The 22075-nt window shown below is 36.1% G+C and overlaps 2 protein-coding genes across 5 annotated transcripts in view; both read right to left on the reverse strand.

Moving 5' to 3' along the window:
* LOC126830950 (uncharacterized) overlaps nt 1–1512 on the reverse strand; it is a 43975-nt gene extending 42463 nt beyond the window's left edge. For both annotated transcript variants that reach the window (XM_050561489.2, XM_056103072.1), the window contains exon 1: nt 1451–1512. The gene's annotated coding sequence lies outside the window, so the exon portion shown is untranslated. The remainder of the gene's footprint in view (nt 1–1450) is intronic.
* A 15528-nt stretch (nt 1513–17040) lies between these two features.
* Nucleotides 17041–22075, reverse strand: part of LOC126830949 (histone-lysine N-methyltransferase, H3 lysine-79 specific) — a 134474-nt gene continuing 129439 nt past the window's right edge. For all 3 annotated transcript variants that reach the window (XM_050561485.2, XM_050561484.2, XM_050561486.1), the window contains one exon: nt 17041–21000. In XM_050561485.2, coding sequence (XP_050417442.1) covers nt 20975–21000 — 26 coding nt within the window. In that variant the 3' untranslated portion in view covers nt 17041–20974. The remainder of the gene's footprint in view (nt 21001–22075) is intronic.

A 22075-nucleotide genomic window follows, 5' to 3' on the forward strand; every position in this document is an offset into this window, starting at 1 on the left:
AAAATCTTATTGTTTCCATTTACCGGATTAATGAAAACAGCCAAAGAGATAAACTACCAGTCGAGCTATAAACTGGCCCGGTCGTACTGCTATAAACTGACCCGGTCGTACTGCTATAAACTGGCCCGGTCGTACTGCTATAAACTGGTCCGGTCGTACTGCTATAAACTGACCCGGTCGTACTGCTATAAACTGGCCCGGTCGTACTGCTATAAACTGGTCCGGTCGTACTGCTATAAACTGGTCCGGTCGTACTGCTATAAACTGGCCCGGTCGTACTGCTATAAACTGACCCGGTCGTACTGCTATAAACTGGCCCGGTCGTACTGCTAATTGATGCTCGACCCGGCCAGGATGTAACACATCCCTAGTAGAATCGAAGTACGGTAATTCAGGTCCAAGCCAGTCCGGGCCCGTTCATGACGTTCTTAAACAGATCGTAAACAATTGCCACTACGTTCACACCATTCGTACACAGTTAGAGTCGACTTGGCAGCATTGTCTAGAACGTAGAGAGAGAGAGAGAGAGAGAGGGGGGGGGGGTCATTTCGGGACTAACATATGGTTCAATTTTATTTTAATAATTCGCTTGCGCGTAGGGGTCTTTAGTAGTGGAAGGAAACCGGAGGACCTGGACAAATCCCACGAGGATGGGAACCGATGAAAAGTGCACCATTTTGACAGATAATTTTCTTAGAGAAAATCGGACATCGCCACAGCCCGAGTATAGTCCTTACATATATTATTACTTCGATATCTCACTAACCAAGAGATACGGTGTTCATCGAGAAAGTTCTCCGGGGTTTTCCATCTTGGTTTCCCGTTATCAGTGGTACCGAACAGTATCTAGTCGTTCGGATGGTACGAACAACCGAGATCACGTATACATGTTGCATTGCACGTTAAAGAGCCATTGACAATTGGCAATCGAGTTTAGAGTACGCCGCAAACTTGTCTCTGGCGCACGTCCTTATTGTTTTCAATTTTGAGTGACGTCTGTATCACTACAGGCCCGGGATTCTACAGCGCAGTGGACGCTTACGGCTAGCCCCCGGATCCATTCACTTAATTTGTTTGTGATTTCTAGCAAAGTAAAGTAGTACGTTGATTTGCAGTATGAAAGAAATTAAAGCTTACCGTAGATTTTGTTTTTGTGTAAATTATGTGTGGTGCAGTCCCCCTGCACTTACTATTATTAGCCTGGTTTCAGCAGAAAAGTATGACATTAAATCTCATTTAATTTCGTTTCATTGTGTTTGATAACGATAAGAGGATACTTGTCGAAACGTCGTGCTTTTAGAATACAACCAGTGATTGTCTACCATAAAAATTGCGTTTTGTTAATGTGTTTCCCAATCGCTAAATTCCACTTAAAAATCGTTTCATTTTGTTCCCACGTATATTCGTTTACATCTGTCGTTTTACAATTTATTCTATAAACAAAACTTACCTGTCGTGTTTCAGTCCAGCATCACTAAAAATAAACACAACATAAATACACGTCCATCAGCCATTTCTCTATGACAGATAGAAAATATCAATATTTGAACATTAGATTTCACTCGAGACCAGGTATTGACATTTCCTATTGGCGTCAACTTCTTCACGCATGGTGTTTCACCGTTCTACGTTTGGTTTGATTGGCACCAAGTTATTGCATACACAGCTTGATGTTGGGCAACATCCATTCTCTCTATAGCACTCAAAATGTCATTGTAAGCAAAAATCGTGGCGTCATAAAAATTACATGCAATATATATAAAAAATATAATTGTCTGGTTGTTGAGACAGAGCTGTGACTATCGAGCGTGCTATTTATTAATAGGTGGTATTTTTTAAGTTTAACAAGAAGAGAATAAAAAAAAGAGGCATTACACTAATTGGATGGATGGAGTGATTACAGAACTACACTACACTATGTCTAGCCTGATCCCTTACGGTTAGTGCTAAATGATAAGGCCAGCTCAATTTTTCGTCATAGGTCACGAGATGTAAACATGGCTAGCGCTAATCCCAACTCTAACCCTAACCCTGGACCTAGCCTCAATGCTAATCTAAATGGTGGGTATAAAGTCCAGTTGGGTCGTATACGTGATAGGAAATGGGGTTTAACGTCCTATAATTGTTCTCAACGGACCGGGATAATGAAGATGGGTATATGGGATGCAGTGTGCTATGAGGGACACTGTGTCCAGACAGCGCCATTTCCGCCCACTCTTTATCGAATTACAAGTGTCAAAGGTTATTTTACGTGCACGCCAGCCGGAAAACCGGAACTCTAACAGGACACTGTTCCTTGCCACGCTGTATACATTTTTTACATATATTATCTTTTATACTTCGTTTCGTTTCATTTTTTTTTTCATTTTTAAGTTTTCTCTTTATCATACCAATCCAAGGACTGTATACATTCTTTACATTAACATATATTATTATTTATACTTCGTTTCGGTTCATTTCATTTCTTTTCCATTTTTAAGTTCTCTCTTTATCATACCACATCAAGGGCTATAACTTTTGCACAATGGTGAGTTTTACCGTCAAGATCTAAGGCGTTTTTGTGCACCGATTAGATTAGACCGATTAGCTATTATACGCATTTGTGAACCAAGTTGATTATGCTAATCGTTACATTTGTTAGACGATTTAACTCAACTGATTAGGCAAATCGACCTAATCGTCCCAGGAGGTGTTTAGGCGATTAGATTTGACTTTTTCAAAATGGCGGAATGTTCGACGTCGTAAGTAATTTTTAATGCTTATTGTTGTTTTTCTCCATAAAAAATGTTTTTTTAAAACGCATTTGACGTGTTTAATGTTAACTTTATAGTCCACAAGAATGTTAGATCACCTCTAAGTAATTTTATTCATTTACAGTTTTTTCAATATATTCCTCGATCCTAGGTTTTCTCAGGACACTTTTTACATGTTTTGTCACTTCAGTTTTCAAAAAAATACTTGAACTTGTTGGACATAGGAGATTGTTTCTAACGGCAACCATTTTTCCTTTTTTGCGTAGATAACCTTCATTTGTCTTTAACAAGTCATCAATAATAAGCAGAAACAGTTTTTTTTTTGATCGGTGTCCGTGATGGCAGCCATCTTACCAAATCGTAATTATCAAATTTCACATTTGTGGACCATAGCTAATCAAATCGAAATCATACCAAATCGTACTAGCAAATCAAAACCTAATCTAATCGACTCGCAAAAACGCCACTAGTCGATATTATTCCGTTGACAGAATACGAGCCACCGTTGCCCATGCAATCCGTTGCTCTGGAGAATAGTTGTTGTTTTTGACTGGCGTGACAGATCACATCTACATGTATAGTGAAACGTCTGAGATGCCAGTCAGGGTGAACATCAGTTCTGCCGTAGTTTTGATGTTTGTTCTATGAAAAAGGACACATTTCTGACAATATCTTAATTTAACTTTATGTCAAAATATCAACGGTACTCTCGCCGGGGATTCAGATTCAGTTGGATTAAAACAAGTCCATTAAAATATTTTAGCAAAGATTATAGGTGACACGGGCTTGTTTTGACCATTTGCTGTTGATATTGGCACCCTCGTGGAATGTTTGGTGATTTTCCAATAGCTGGGCTGCCTTGGGCAATGATTATTCGGTACTAAATCTTAATAGGAAATCACCCATCATATTTTCTGGATCAACCTATCCGTCGGAAATAACCGGAATTTGTCGAAAAATGCCGGTTGATATTGATAGCCGTACACTAGGTATGATCGTCTTTACTCCATCGAAGTACTCGATACCACTTATATAATGTTGTACTTTTGGACAGGTTTTTCCCCCAATAAAACCCATTATACAGTACACAGAGAGAGAGAGGGGGTGGGGTGGAGAAATGGGGTTTAACATCCGCTCAACACAAACTAGGTCATTTCGGGACCAACATATGGTTTTAATTTTATTTGTCACGTACAACTTTGGAATCGAAACCATGCCAGCTGACTCAATGACAGACCTTATGATGCAGCGCGCACACGCTAACCATTCGGCCATCCAACCCCACTTATGCAGTACAAACGATCAGAATAAATTCTGGATATTTCAACTTAAAATCTTTGCATTGGGTTTGATTGGAAATTTATTGCACATGCAAGTTTAATAATGTTTGAAGCTAATGACTAATCAATACCTATCCATACAGGTAAACACAGAACAAACTCAGGTGGGGGCCATTTAACTATGACAACAGGGGGATAAGTAATGTATTTTTTATGGGATAAGGAAAAGACCCCGCATATCATTTGGTAATATTAAAGACTATCAATCGAGGGTTGGCTATTAAGGATAGTCTTTGAGCATGAGAAATGCATTAGTCGTTGTATTAAAAGGCGGTAGAAATTGTGTGGAATGTTGGTTAATACCTTCCGATATACGCATGCTGGTGTATAATATGATATAGGGATTGTAACGCGGCTTTAGTCACATGGCTAGAATAGTATTATAGGTACATAGCTACAATAGTAATAGAACTGAACCTATAGAATAACGTATAGCTAGAATAGTAATATAATTGAAACTATAAATCTACACATAACTAGAATAGTAATAGAACGGAGCCTACAGAACTACACATAGCTAGAATAGTAATATAAGTGAAGTATAGAACGAAATAGGCATAGTTATAATAGTAATATAGGTGAAGTGTTGAACGAAATACACATACATGTAGCTATAATAGAACTGAACCTATAGAACTATTCATAGCTAGAATAGTAATAGATCTAAACCTATAGGATAGTAATAGAACGGAACCTACAGAACTACACATAGCTAGAATAGTAATAGAACTAAACCCTCAGAACTACACATAGCTAGAATAGTAATAGAACTAAACCCTCAGAACTACACATAGCTAGAATAGTAATAGAACTAAACCCTCAGAACTACACATAGCTAGAATAGTAATATTTAGAACTAAACCCACGGAACTACACATAGCTAGAATAGTAATAGTTAGAACTAAACCCACATAACTACACATAGCTAGAATAGTAATAGAACGGAACCTATAGAACTACACATAGCTAGAATAGTAATATTTAGAACTAAACCTACAGAACTACACATAGCTAGAAAGGTAATAAAACTAAACCTACAGAACTACACATAGCTAGAATAGTAATAGAACTAAACCCTCAGAACTACACATAGCTAGAATAGTAATATTTAGAACTAAACCCACGGAACTACACATAAGTAGAATAGTAATAGTTAGAACTAAACCCACATAACTACACATAGCTAGAATAGTAATAGAACGGAACCTATAGAACTACACATAGCTAGAATAGTAATATTTAGAACTAAACCCACGGAAATACACATAAGTAGAATAGTAATAGTTAGAACTAAACCCACATAACTACACATAGCTAGAATAGTAATAGAACGGAACCTATAGAACTACACATAGCTAGAATAGTAATATTTAGAACTAAACCCACGGAACTACACATAAGTAGAATAGTAATAGTTAGAACTAAACCCACATAACTACACATAGCTAGAATAGTAATAGAACGGAACCTATAGAACTACACATAGCTAGAATAGTAATATTTAGAACTAAATCTACAGAACTACACATAGCTAGAAAGGTAATAAAACTAAACCTATAGAACTACACATAGCTAGAAAGGTAATAAAACTAAACCTACAGAACTACACATAACTAGAAAGGTAATAAAACTAAACCTACAGAACTACACATAGCTAGAAAGGTAATAAAACTAAACCTACAGAACTACACATAGCTAGAAAGGTAATAAAACTGAACCTATAGAACTACACATAGCTAGAAAGGTAATACAACTAAACCTACAGAACTACACATAGCTAGAAAGGTAATAAAACTAAACCTACAGAACTACACATAACTAGAATAGTAATAGAACTGATATGAATATTAATATAGCTGATACGAATAGTAATAACGGAACCTATAGAACAACACATAGGACGGAAAGACATGAGGCATCACCCATCACATTCTAATTGTATCTATGAGATCAACAGGAGAGAGGGGGTAAACGTGATTTGCCTAGCGCACGACACCCGACTTGTAACTATGAGACTAAAAGAAGACGGTTTATAAGGAGAATGGGGTAAACGTGGTCTGTCTCGCGCACGATATTCGAACTGTAACTACGAGACTAAAAAAAAAAAGAAAAGGGTAAACACGGTCTGCTCTGTTCACATTTTTTTTTGTATCTATGAGAGGACAATAAGAAGGGTGGCCTGTCCAACCTCGTGAGTTTTCTCAGGCCTCCGGTTTCCTCCGACTGCTAAAGACCACTACGCGCAAGCAAATTATTGAAATAAAGTTGAACCATATGTTAGTCCCAAAATGGCCTAGTTTGTGTCGATTGGACGTTTAACTCTCTCTCTCTCTCTCTCTCTCTCTCCACAATTAGATAAAAGGGGTAAGCTTAGCCTTTCCCGTGCCTTCCACTTGTAACTATGAGATCAAATTAATTCAGTTTACAACGACGATCAATAAAATCATATCTTCAAGTGATAGATTTTCAATAAGAGTGAAAACTGTTTATTTTATTGTCACGTCCTCCTTGTGTTTTATTGCTGTAATCAAGTATTTGATCTATTTTTTTTAAGCGTTCTGTTTATAATAGCGCTCGTACTTCATGGACTAGCAAACTTTAAACTCTCGATTTTTGTTCCTACTCGATGAAGACAAATACCTAGGTGTGAGTATTGTCAGTTTCGTCAAGTGCTGAATGGAACACAAAAGGGTAAATGTCGAAAAAAAAAGCGTAAATAAACGCCAATTCAATTTTATACTTAAAGAAGCTAAATCTCTAATCCAGTGGTTGTCAACCTTTTTGGCTAACGGCACACTTTGGAACACAGGAAAAAATAGCGGCACACCTGGTTAAATATATATGAAAAATAATTGAATTTTGCAAAATAAAAACATGGTAAGTCAGACGGAATACAACCGTAGATAGAGACTAGTCATAGACACATAGAATGACTCAAACTAAGTCAAGAAAACACAGCTATGAACTTATCAGCAGATCACTTGGTTTTGCGCATAATCTTAGTGTGTCGTTCAAAATTTCGCGGCACACTCAGGAAGATCTCGCGACACACCTGTTGAGAATCACTGCTCTAGTCATTGGAACGGAAAATGGAAGAAACGGCTTAAAGAGCATATATAAATGTAATATGGGTGTATATAACTGATTTACATTCACTTGTTAAAACTTTTAAGTTGTCATCATTGAGAATAACTAGCTTATTAGCTAGATTATCCGGTAGTTTACATCATCGTGTACAAAATCTAAGCGGGGTAACTAATTCTAAAACAAGATGTCGACGCCAATTGCTATTTCAGAAAGAACTATTTGCACTGCCTGTTCAATATCCAATTGTAAAATTTCTCTCTCCAAGAACCACGGCCTGTTCAATATCAACACTAATCAAACAAATTTAACTGTAATCTCTCCTGATTTATTTTAATTGTAAAATTTCTCTCTCTTCAAGGACATTATCTATGATTTTTTATGAATTCTAATTTGTCGTCACGATTCACAATTCATGTTTGTTTATAATAATGCATGAATTATGGAATTTATTTCGGGAAGAAGCGCAACTCGTTCTTGACTTTAGCTAAAAAGTTCCGTTGCCCATGCACAACCGGGAATTCGGTTATTTATGTAGTTGATTATCCAGTAAATTTGGCCAAATGTTGACCGAGACAAATCTTCATCAAGGTGCCTCATTACAATAGCGCTCGAATTCCAACTGTCAAGGGATCTTTTACATGTGCACACCAGTGTGTACACGGCACCTCGGTTTTTCGTCCCACCCGAACGACTAGATAGCTGTCCTTGTCAGGCTCTCAATCATGTATAGAGTACGCTGGTTTTAATTGTTAACTGTGTCTGACATATTTTATATCAGGAGCCCATATTTCACGGTAGGATAACAACACCACTATTGATCAATCTGATTAAAATATAGATCTATATTTCGTTTCGTTTTTTATACTTTCGATGACCTACACTGTAACACTACATGTAGATCTAACAAGTTATAGTGGGAGTTCACGTTCTATGACGTCAGGTACCAAGCAAGCGACATTTGACCGGATTACGTAGGTCATTCGATTAACCAATTAGCGACCGCCATGTATTTTTTATCTACTTTTCCTTTGTTTTGATTTCTATTGCCGCTAATGTCTACCCACAGTTCCACGCAAAAAAGGTCAAACGCTCGATTCGACATACCATTTGATTGGCTGACCCCTCATTTCAAGCAGAACACGCTTCCAGATCCAAGCAGGACGGAGGGCCTGACAAGGACAGCTGTCTAGTCGTTCGGATGGGACGAAAAACCGAGGTCACGTGTATATATATTGGAATGCACGTAAAAGATCCCCTGGCAGTTGGAATTCGATATAAGAGTAGGCGATAGTGCCGCTGCCCGGGCAAAATTTCCCTCATAGCCCACTGTATGGCGTATGCCCGTCTTCATTAGCCCAGTATAGGCGCAGAACAGTAGGACGTTAAACCCCATTTCATTTCATTTCATTTCCAGATCCAAGTGTAGTAAAGACAAGTAAAATCGAAATTTTGAACTATAAAAACGAAACGAAATTGGATCTGTGTTTTAATCGGATTGACTATTGATTGAAATGGACCAATAATTATTGTTTGTAATGTCGAGGATTCCGAATAATATTTAGGTAGAGCTTTCTGCCCTTTAAATCAAGCGTGCAGATTTCAACATCAATACCTCTTCTTGTTTACTCTGTGAAACATTAGTGCAATTAAAACATTTATATCACAGCGTATTAAAATTATATTTTTTTAAAATAAACGTGAACATTGTTGGCTAGTTCACATCCATCACCTGATATGAAGATATTTAAAATGGCCTGAGATAACTACTTTGTTCTGCTTTCATTAATTAGAAATGTACTTACGCACCAGGGCAGTTTTACTTGACAAGACTGGACTACAACCTCTATGGCGATTTGTCCAATTGTTTAAAGCCGACCATTCTTAACGCGACTACCATAAATTTAGTATTAATGGATATATTTTCCATACAACAAACACATTCGTCATCCAAATTCTGTTTCGTTACATAATAACAACACATTAACATGTTTGGGCAGTGGCGGTGCCAAGAGATGGGGGGGACGGCATAAATCTGGTCTGCCCTCTGTTTGATTCTACGCCCAAGAAAATATTCATTCACTTTAATTCACTCACCCCTTAATTTGACACTTTCCCTCTGGTCAGATAAACTAGTGATTTGGCGATAGGCGGTATCTGGTAAGCTCTCTTTATCTCGTCGGTAAGTGCCTGAAATACTGCCACACTGCATTTCCGGCAGTCTGTTTTTTCAAAAATTTCTGGGGCAAGCCCACAATACCCCTAGTTGACACTCGCGCCTTTGCCCTCTTAACCTTGGACTTTGCCCCAGCTTTGTCCCACTGAATATGGACCATCTCTGTTGAACCATGTTTTAAACAAGTTTACAAATTAGTACGCGTAGTTTATCAATTTTGAGTAACGGTTGATAAAGATTCAATTATAGATTTTTAATCTCATTGTCAATAGATTTAAACCGTGTACATTGTTTCATCGATGTTACCATACCCTTCCTGTACTAAACTATCCTGTTTCACTTCATTAACGTTTCAGATATGCTCAATTTATTACGGAAACGTAAACATATGGAAATCCTTCAGACATAATTGCAATGTCAATATTTATATATGAGTTCTATTAATTGAGTGACTCCATTCTCCTATTTACATTTCCAGCTGAGGGATCGTTTTTGCGACTTGGTACAGCAACACCGGAAAAGTGTCCCACTTCCCGGACAATTGAAGGCGATTTTAAATATAGCAAAGATTCAATTAACATCTCTAATACAAAAGGCGTGAGACGTGGAATTAGTAGATATATGATTGGGACCCCCAAAAACGCAACTCTTAAGTAATATTTATGGGGACACCATCGGGATTGTTACCGCCAACATTGGTTTTGTAATAGAGTTCGAGTACATCCACGAAGTCCGGTACAAATGTTTATTAGGATCCCAAATGACAATAAAGGTCTGAGTAGACATCTTAAATGCTCGTTGCGACCCCCTATAAGGTAAATATAAATGCTCCCGAGTAGACCATTTCAGGGATTACCCACTTCTGGGGAGGTCAAAGGGTACCATGAATTCTCAGTTTTAGAGACCAACAGCGTTCCAAGCTGGTTACCATGGGTTGGTTCTGCCACGTTGCACGTGTCATGCACAAGGTCAAGTACATGCAACCATGGACCTGATGAAATGTTTTATAAGGTCCATGATGTACGTAGGTGTCAAAATGTTCGCAAAACCCCTGGGGTAGTATGAATATTGCTGAGTTGTCAATTTCGGGGATTACCCGCCTTTGGACTATAGGTCAAATTTCCTTGTAATGCCTGCACATGAAAATATACAATTTTGGGATAATCACACAACAACACGTTTTTTACAGCGAAAATACGGACTGGTGTTATCAGTTAGGTAGTAAAGTTTTCTTTAGATTAACTTTTTGTCTGTGATTACCTCTTGCGATTTATATAAAGTTTTATTATAATCAATTTTGTGTTGGGATACGAACATCCAAACTCTACTCAGATGCAACGACAACTTAGCCCAGCCTGCATTTCCAGTCAAGGGAATGATATATTAAATATACATTTTGTAAGAGCTAAGTCTTCTTGCCGGGTTCATATCTTAAATAAATTATTATTTAGACATCTATTTACATGTCTAGCCTATAATCAACACTCTACACTATCGGGTGGCATATAATTGATTACTTGATGTGAGGGGGATCACGGTGGCTAAGTGGGTAAGACGCTGGCCCGCTAGCATGGAGGTTGCGTGTTCGATCCCTGCATTGGCCGAGAAAGTTCATCCAGATTTTCCGGCGTGGTTCTCCCTTGTCCGTGATGCAGGATGCCGGACGGAGTTCCTGACAAGTACAGCTGTTTAGTCGTTCAGATCCCTTGACAGTTGGAATTCGATATAAGAGTAGGTTGTAGTGCCACTGTCCGGGCAAGATTTCCCTCATAGCACACTGTATGTCGTATTCCCGTCTTCATTAGACCAGTTCGGAGCAGAACAGAAGGACGTTAAACCCCATTTCATTTCATAATGGATTTAAACACGCGGGAGATTTAAAGATTTAATGATAAAATGGATAATCGAAATTCAGTCCTGGTTGTCAAGTACCGTTGCTGAGACAATAAACAATCTCGATCTACGCTTCCACTTCCAACAGTAATAACTACGCCCAGAATTAAGTAATTTGAATGACATTTTCCATATATTCATTTTGCATTATCTATTTATGAAACTATTATATAGCAAGAACGACCAGGTCTGTAACTTTAGAAATGGGGTTTAACATCCACTCGACACAAACTAGGTCATTTCGGGACTAACATATGGTTCAATTTTTTTTCAATAATTCACTTTCTCGTAGGGATCTTTAGCAGTGGGAGGAAACCGGGGGACCCGGAGAAAATCCACGAGGTTGGGCAGGCGACCCTACTCCTTGTCACGTACAATCGTGGAATCAAAACCACGTCAGTTGACTCAATGACAGACCGTATGATACATTGCGAACGCGCTAACCATTCGCCCCCCACACACACACACACACACAGGTCTTAATATCTAAATCTTATAATACTTCTTTAATATAAACTACGTAACGCCCAGCAAGACGAACAATATCTCTCTGTGATATCACCAGTGCTTATTTTAGTGCTATAGGTATTCAATATACTTGTATAAATAACGTTAGAGACTGCCAAACGATAGCGTCCGTTTTTTAATAGAAATTTAATAAAGCGATATTTATTGGTGGACGACGTCATACATTATTGATCAAATGTCAACAATAAATAAGTAACTCTATATGGTTCAACGACTTCTATCACTTTTAACGAAAGCAGGAAATTTGATCTGACTAAAGGCCATTGTTGATGAATCAGTGTATAAAAGTTCAATAAATCAAGCGAAACGAAGATAAAAATCCATTAATAAAAGAAGCTCTTAAGAACCCATTTTTTTTACCAGTTATTATGTTGAGTGATTTGCGGTTATAGTTGTTTGGCTGAAAGATCAATTATCTATGGTCATTTAACTTTATAAAGCAAAACATCCTTACCGTAAGGCATCCGTTTCCCCTTTTTTGATCTTCTTTTTTCGTGCTTGACGTCATACCGGTGTATTTAACGTTTCATTGGTGTATTTAACGTTTTATTGGTGTATTTAAGGCCTTACTGGTGTATTTAATGTTTTATTGGTGTATTAAAATATTTAACGTGTTATTGGTGTATTTAACGTTTTATTGGATTTAAGGCCGTACTGGTGTATTTAACGTTTTATTGTTGTATTAAAAGTTTTATTGATGTATAAAAGGCCGTACTGGTGTATTTGACGTTTTATTGGTGTATTTAACGATTTAACGTTTTATTGGTGTATTTAACGTTTTATTGGTATATTTAAGGCCGTACTGATGTATTTATCGTTTTATTGGCGTGGTTAAGGCCGTACTAATGTATTTAACGTTTTATTGGTGTATTTAAGGCCATACTGGTGTAGTTAAGGCCGTACTGATATATTTAAGGTCGTGCTGGTATATTTATCGTTTTATTCGTGTATTTAAGTTTTAATCGTGTATATAACGTCATATTGGTGTATATAACGTCATATTGGTTTATTTAACGTTTTATGGGTGTATGTAACGTCATGTTGGTGTATATAACGTCTTATTTGTGTATGTAACGTTTTATTGATGTATTTAACGCCATATTGGTATCAAGTTTTATTGGTGTATGTAACGTCATGTATGTGTATATAACGCCATAGATGTATTTAATGAGGATGCGTTACATATTGAAACTTGTAACCATAAAACCCTTTGAAGAGTGTTTGATCAAAATGTTGGCATTACAGAATCCACTTTATATAAAAAGGTTGGATAATTTGATCAGAATTCCATGATATATGACAGGTTGGACAATTACATGATTAATTTTGGGGTGCAATAGGGCGACGTCTTGAAGAATTCCAGGATTAAATTTGACACGTTATTGATAGCCCTTAGACAATAAATCGACTGGTACTTGATTAATGGGTAATAAATGCGTTGTTTCCTGTTGTACAGAGAAGGATTGAAAGATAACAAACGGAAGCGATGTGGTATTCTTTGTATTACAGATAATTCATACTGTATTAAAGATATAAGGTTGTTTACCCTCTCAACAGCTTGAGAGAGAGAGAGGGGGGGGGGGTAACGTCCACTTGACACAGACTAGGTCATTTTAATAATTCGCTTGCGCGTAGATGTCTTTAGCAGTGGGAGGAAACCGGAGGACCGGGAGAAAACCCACGAGGTTGGACAGACAGGTGATTCGAAACCACGCCAGTTGACTCAATGACAGGCCTTATGATACAGCGCGCACGTGCTAACCATTCGGACATCACCCCCCCCCCCCTCCACACAACAGTGTGAAAGGCTGTATTTAGCCCAGGCAGCGGGAATATTAATGTTCTGTTCCCTGTTTCACAAAAACTTAAAGGAGCTAAATCGCTAATACTTGGGAACTAGAAATTGACCCAAATGGGTCGCAACACATATACTAATGTAATCTGATTGTATATAAACTGATTTACATTCAATTGTTTCCGTTTTGACTCTAATTTCAAATCAGTTATGTCCAGCGAAATAAGGCATTTGTCTCAACCATATAGCAATTTCTAGCGTCTGGTTATTCCAGTCTATTCAGCAGGCTCTCCAGTTGAATATGTCTAGCCTCGTTCTTTCTGGTCACTTGTTGCAAATGACGCTAAAACGCACTATGATAAACGATTCGTGTACCAATGGTAAAATATTTATGTTGTCTTAAATATTGGATATCAAAAGCCTGTCTTTTCCTGGTAAGATCACAACATCAATGTTGATTTGAATTGACAAATAATTCGCATTTTCAACGTGTAAGACTTTGGGTGATATTGAGTTAGAGACTTAGCTACTTTAAATCTCCTTAAAATCGTCTTAAACTAAAATTCCATCCTAACTTAAGATAGATGCGTTTCGACAAAACGATTTTAAGCATAGTAGGTAAAATCCACTAAAATAATATTGAAAGTTAAAATTGTATCTTAACTTACAATAGTGGCGTTTCACAAAACTATTTTAGGGACAATTTTAACTAAAATCTATTGTAACTTAGGACAGCCGTCACACTCTCCTAACTAAAAAATTACGACATTAACGAGCATTAATTAGAGCTACGTTGTGAGATCTATTGCGACATATAGATATATTTGGAATAATGATAATATTGCCAATGGCCCGGGTTATATAACCTTTTCACCTAGGTGGAAACGTTTTCACCTAGGTGAGAACTAAAAAAACAAACCTATAACTAAAAAAACAAAATCCAAAACTACAAAATATTTAAAAGTCGTATATGGGCCACCGTAGATTCAAGTATAAATTATACTATTGTCAAATAATTAATAGACCCCCAAAAAAACCTAAAAAAAAAAATCTAAACCCACTTCATATCTAATGTCCAGAAAAAAAAATTTGTAGGCCTACACATGGTTCAATTTTATTTGAATAATTCGCTTGCGCCTAGGGGTCTTTAGTAGTGGGAGGAAACCGGAGGAACCGGAGAAAACCCACAAGGTTGGTTGGATGGGCGACCCTACTCCCTGTCACGTACAACCGGGGAATCGAAACCCCGTCAGTCCTATAATACTAGATACGCCATATGCAAAGTATTAATTATGGTTTTGGGGTTATGATGATTTATATAGGAGCCAATGCTATTTTATATTGTGAAAAAATCATTTTGATTTAATAAGAGAAATAGGCATTATCCAATAAGGAGTGTGGCACTTTGGCATTTTCAAATTATTATTGAAAGGGTCCATAGGACTGACATTTCAAATCTAGGCATCGGAACATTGGTTATTTCGTGTATTAGTTTAAAAGTTATTAAATACTTTTAAAATTCGACAATACTTTAGTCTAGATTAATCGTTTGAGTCAGAACTATCACATGTTTGTGACAATTTCTCAATAGTTTCTGTTATCCAAACTAACACAAAACTACGAAATTCAAGCCATTTCGTTTATCGATACGCATTATTTCCATTGAAGATTGCAAATAAATCCAATGCCAAGGTCACGAAAGATACATGCATGTTCAAGGCCAACCAACTGATACATTTCAAAACAAATAACACGCAATAAACTTATTTATTTTATCCTTCTACGACTGTCTGACCATGTGCAGGCATTGTTACAACGTATGAAACCCCCTCATTGGTATTGTAACGGTTAGTTTAACCTGGCAACAGTTTTCAGTTCCGAAGCGTGTATGCTTATACACCCTAAGTGCCTTGCCGGAATTGGGCACTGCGCGAGTGCAAGCAATTTTAACTAAAATCTATTAAAATTGCATTTTAAGTTACAACCGAACTTCGTGAAACGCATAAAATTTAAAATTTCAGTTTGATTTTATTTAAAATCTATTTTAGTGATTTTAGGTTACGTTTTTGTGAAACATGGCCCTGCTAGGATTACCTGTAACACGGAAAATGAATTGGGGTTTAACGTCCTTTTCCAGGGCCAACACAGTCGATGAAGATGATTTTTACGTCTTGCTGCACTGACAACAACCAAGAGGGAAAAGCCGCCCGGAACTTTCTCGGCCAACCAAGGAATCGAACCCGGAACCTCTTCGTCACTGAGAACGGTGAGTTTAACCGTTAAAATGGACTGGAATGGGGTGGGTTTATAGATGGTCGAATAAACTGGGAAATGAGCCCTATTCTTAAACGTCATAATTGGTTCAATACAATGATTCGAGTTTTACTAGTCTCTTTTATTCCGTGGCTTACAGACCGTTAATGATACTCGGGACCAACGCATCCAAGACTCAAGTATAGGATCTAGCACTGGGAAACGTGCGAAAGGAAGACATTTTAAAACGAAAAGTGGATGCCTGGTAAAATTCCACTGAAAACACACTGCTTGGCGTATGTCCGTCTTCACCGGCCCGGTTGGTGGAACAATGTTTGACGCTAAAACCCCCCATTACAACTTAATTCCAAAGGTTCTCCCCCCCCCCCCCCGCCGTCTATGAGGTGGGAAATCACTTCACCAGCCATTTGGTTATAGAAATGGTCCCACTACTGAAGTCTTACGTCTTACTCCAGCCACAGTAGTGGATCGTTCTAACGAGTTCCTGTCCCCAAACTGTACTGCGCAAAGCTTAACATAATAGTAAACCAATTTCCATTGAAATAAAGGCGAAGCCCTACCGCTAATTTATATGATTGGGTCAAACCCAACTGCTACGCATAATTTCTTTCCTATCCAACGTAAAATGTCCGCCCAGCCAGAAATGGCATATGCACCCCGTCTCTCGTGATCATACGTCACTTTTCATGTATGGATTTCATGTCCATATGACCTTTTAGTACCTTGCTTGTTACTTGTGAATGATTTGCCACAGTTGCAGCATTCGTACATTTTAGACAATGTCTAATTTTAGTTTCGATTTCAAAGACCAAGGACACGTAATTTCTGTTATAGACATCTCAGTAATTTCCGATTTTCTCTTGTAGTAGTCTAGCGTAGTAATACTTCCTTATACACCATAAGAAATATCGCTTCGAAAATGCCACAAAGAAAAACTGTTCGGTAACTATTTTAGTGGTCCAGTCTTTACTATTTGTGACAGAATTACTTATTTCAATACAAACTTTAATATGTGTTGCGAATTGAGTGTTTGAACCTATTTTTCCTTGCTCAAAGCCTCTTAGACTGTATCAATTGTAACGGTAAGCATAGAATTACCGCGACAATATTGTAGCTATTCGGCTATAACTGCCTGGTTATAGCTGACCCCAATGAAACGTCTATTATGAAAAGTTATAAATCAACAAAATAGAAAGATAACTTATGTAATAATATTTTAATTTCCTTTGGAATTGTGTATTATAAAACAGTATTCAGCATTTATTCAGGCAACTGGTGATTACATTATTTATATATAGAAATGTTTATTATTCTCACTTTTTGTAATTATTAGCATTAATTTGTAAATAGCATCACCTTATTGGATATATTTTATGAATGTACATGTAATTTATGTATATGGCTATAAAACAATACAAAACAAAATGGATGAACACACTATTGCTAGTTTATGTGAAAGCAATATATCATATAGCACTGATGAATACGCCAACAATTATTTAAGAGGAGAGAGAAAAATGGGGATTAAAGTAATCCACTAGACACAAACTTGGTCATTCCGGGACTAATATATGGTTCAATTTTATTTCAATAATTCGCTTGCGCGCAGGGGTATTTAGCAGTGGGAGGAAACCGAAGGTCCCGGAGAAAACCCACGAAGTTTGACAGGTGACTCTACTCAATATTACGTAACAGCGGGGAATCGAAACCATGTTACTTAACTCAATGACAGACCTGAGACCACACGTTAACCATTCGGCTACCCAAACCCCCCTATTTAAGAGGGCCACGAGCACATAGGTGAGATAAAATGGGTTTAACGCCCACTCAACAATCAATAGATCATTTGGATCATATGTAATATCCGATAAAGAAACATTTTCGGTCCATTAATTTATTTTACAGATAAAGGTAAGTTTAAATTTTGAATGAGAGACCCTCGTGGGAACAGGTCTTCGGCATATTATTCGCCCCTCTATCTCCGACAGTTACAGAAAGTTAGGTGGTCGAGGAAATGTCAAATGTGCTTCGAGGATCGATAATAGTTTTAAACAGCTTGTTTTGCAGAGTATGTCAGTACTATTTTCCTGGCGTAGGAGCACGCCCACTGATGCATTAAATATTGTAATCTTTTGTGGACAAATAGGATGATCACCAATCAATGAAAATAATGATTTTCTATAGAAATATATAATTCTATCTATTTATACAATTAATGAATATTTCATCTAATATACAATTATATACAAATATATCTATAATAATAATAATCAGATCTATATTCTAACGTTGTTTTAATATAAATTTATACTGATTAACTCAAAGGTTTCTGGCCGCCATTAATTATCATTGAGACCCTCTTGATTGATCACTATGGAGTCACGATGCCTCGAGTAGGTAATGCCCAGTATGTCATTGGATAACTAACTAGCTAGTGTTCCTGATGTTGGTCGAGCAAGTTCGTCTTGTTAGTGTTGCGTGGGACTCGGTCCAGTAATTCGGGTGGGACGAAAACCCGAGGTGACTTGTACAACTCGGTAGATGTAATTCGAGGGAAAGCAAGTTGTGGCGCCGCTATCCGGACAATAGATATCCTACAAATTTGCCTACGTTTAATTTGTTTCCTCTATATTCCGACCGTTGGCGATACTTTCAAGAGAGTGACATTGGTGAGGATAATATGGCCCCACAGCTTATGCCATTTTTTGTGGTAAATCATCTTACGACACAGACAAACTGTTTCTAAGAGTGGAAACGATTGGTTAGGACAGAGAAAAATGGGGTTTAACGTTCACTCGATACAAACTAGGTCATTTTGGTACTAATATATTGTTCAACTTTATTTCAATAATTCACTTCCGCCTGGGGGTCTTTAGCAGTGAAAGGAAACCGGAGGAACCGGTGAAAACCCACGAGGTTGGACAGGGGACCCTACTCCTTGTCATGTACAAGCGGCAAATCGAAACCACACCAACTGACTTAATGACAGAACTAATGATGCAATGCGCACGCGTTAACCATTCGCCCCTCCGATTGGTTATGACACCGTCTGCCAATCAGAAGTGAACCCACTAAGTGATGTGTAACAATAATATAGGCAAGAAGCCAATGAGTAAATCAGACAGATATAAAACTATACAATAACCGAACTTTAACTAAACAAACATTATTTAATTTAAACATTTAAAAAAACACAGTAACAATATATAACAATCACAAATTAAAGTAAGCACATAGAAATCAAACAACATTATATCCACAATTACTTTTGTAACATTCAATATGTAACTTATTTCATTAAATTCTACATCTCTGTAGATGAAAATGAACAAAATAAAAAGAAAAAAGAAGTCGGAACATTCACTTAAAATCAAATGTCAATTTCGTTTCGTTTTATTTCGATGAAACTAAACGAAATTGTAATCGAATTTTAATTAGACGGAATTATGTCAACAACTCTTCCAAAAACAGTCTTGTTGACTTTAATTTTAATTTCAAAAATCTGAATCCAAAATAAAATTGAAAAGAAAGGGGTATTCCCTACAACCCCAAAAGAACATCAACGGGCGGGCACTAACAATAAACATCCATAAAGACAATGACACAACAGTGTCCAATATACAATTCAAATATTTCATTTCACATAATCGAAAAATAAATCCATTCAGTTTGCTAAACATAGTATATCTTTTGGAAATTTCATGAACTGTTTAGAAGTGTTGACTACCAACATATCTACATAAAAAACATAACAAGGTTTCTAGCACTAACAAACATTATTTTACCTTGAAATAGACTTTAAATTATTGAATAAATAATTACTTAATTTTACCAAGCAATGTCTATTGATAATAACTGTAATAATGCATTTACAGTACTGGCATAGTCCTGGGACTTTAGTTTTAAAAATCATCTAAATTTAATATATGCTTAAACAGGAGAACGGTACAGCAATGGTTTTGTGACAACATTAGACTTAGACCCACTTGGTGAACTAATAAAAAGACAGAATTGAACAAATCATTTCTTAATAGAATGTTAATCAATGTAGCATATTTACATATCTGAATACTTTAACCTAATGCTCTGTGGGGTAAATTTATGCTTTACTTAGTGTAATGGTATGTACAACTACATGAGAATAATGGATATTGCAAATATTAATGAATAAAGCATATTTATATATATATAATGATGTGTGAAGTGTTTATGGTTAATTTAATTTAATTGCAATAAAAACTATATTAAAATTGTTTTGCATTTTTGTCTTGTATTTATGAAATGTTTTCTGGTTTGACTGGTTTAAAATGCAAGCTATTCATCATCCCAAACCCAAGTTATAAAAGCGCACAATTGTGTATAATGTATCGAAGATGCATCATGTAAGAGATAAATGTGTCTATTGCAGATCTTTTTATAAGTTTTGCATTGTAGATGGAGCGGGCCTGATTTTAGATATACAATATTGTAATCATTAACAAAATTATTCCGGAAAAAATTTAGTAACAATCACATCAGACATTCAAATTTATAACTTGTTGGGTAAATGCTGCACGTTAAATTCTGTTTGCTTTAAATAACAAAAACATACTAATCGTTTATACACTATTATAAAGTATACTTATGGAAAACAGCTACTAATATATTTGGACAGCGTATTAGTTTAACATTTAAAGAATACTCTTTGATTAGTCCCAAAATAAATTAGAACTGTTGCTGTTTTTCATAACACATACTTATGGAAACAGCTACTAATATATTTGGGCAGTGCATTGTTTAACATTTAAATAATACTCTTTGATTAGTCCCAAAATAAATTAGTATCGTTGCTGTTTTTCATAACATATACTTATGGGAAACGGCTACTAATATATTTGGGCAGCGTATTAGCTTAACACTGAAAGAATACTCTTTGATTAGTCCCAAAATAAGTACCGTTACTTTTTTTTCATAATATGTGTTATGGTTTATTCTTGAAATATACATTATATTGAACTGTGAGATGAAGATCTGGAGTTATCTGTTCTGGTAGGCATATGTAAACGTATGTCCATGTTTTTATGTGTAGTATTAAATATTGCGCTATATTTATTGGTTATAATATATAATATTATATAAATCTGTAGATCTGTTAAACCTTACTGAACTTTAAACCAGCTGAAAAATACAAAGATCAAAAAAGTAAGACATATGCTAAAATTTCAAAATGAAAGTAGTCAATAATATTATTTTCAGGGCTTCATTCATTCATGAAAACTAAATATTTAAAGAATGCAGCCTTTACATTAGCTAAATGCAAAAATTGGTACCAGAATTTTAACCTTTGACTAATGGAAACACTGCATCCTTAAAAGATCTTAGTTGAATTTTTCTTCATAAATAAGGCCCCAAAATTTATTTATATCAATATATTACCATAACATGTAATTTTTCAGAATTTTTATTATTTATTAATTTAGAAATATATATTTAAAAGTGGATTAAATCAAACAAATTAAAATGTGTTTAATATAAATATATCGTGTGTATAACATATATAAGATACTATAATATTACTACAAATGCATTATGTCAAGTGCATAAATACAAATAAAAGAATGCATTTTGAAAATGATTATGCATGTTCAAGATTTCCTATGTCAATGGATTGCCAATTCCAAGTTTTCTTACGACCATAGAATGCTAATTTCAAGTTTTCCTATTTCCATGGAATGCTACAAGTAATTTCAAGTTTTACCATTTCCATGGAATGCAAATTTCCAGAGTACCAATTATCATGGAATACTAATTTCATGTTATCATTTTACCACGGAATGCTAATTTAAAGTTTTACCATTACCATGGAATGCAAATTTCAAGTTTTCCTATTTCCATTGAATGCAAATTTCAAGTTTTCCTATTTCCATGGAATGCTAATTTCAAGTTTCATATTTCCATGGTATGCTAATTTCAAGTTTTTATTTTACCATGGAATTCTAATTCCATGTTATCATTTCACCATGAAATGCTAATTTCAAATTTCCAAATTACATGGAATTCTAATTTTGAGTTTTCATATTATCATGGAATGCTAATATCAAGTTTAACTATTTCCATGGAATGCAAATTACAAGTTTTTCTATTTCTATGAAATGCAAATTTCAAATGTTCTTACTACCATGGAATGCTAATTTCAATTTCCACATCATCACGGAATGCTAATTTCCAGTTTACTTATTATCATGGAATGCTA

This window comes from Patella vulgata, chromosome 8 (assembly GCF_932274485.2).
Source record: "Patella vulgata chromosome 8, xgPatVulg1.2, whole genome shotgun sequence".
Taxonomy (NCBI): domain Eukaryota; kingdom Metazoa; phylum Mollusca; class Gastropoda; family Patellidae; genus Patella; species Patella vulgata.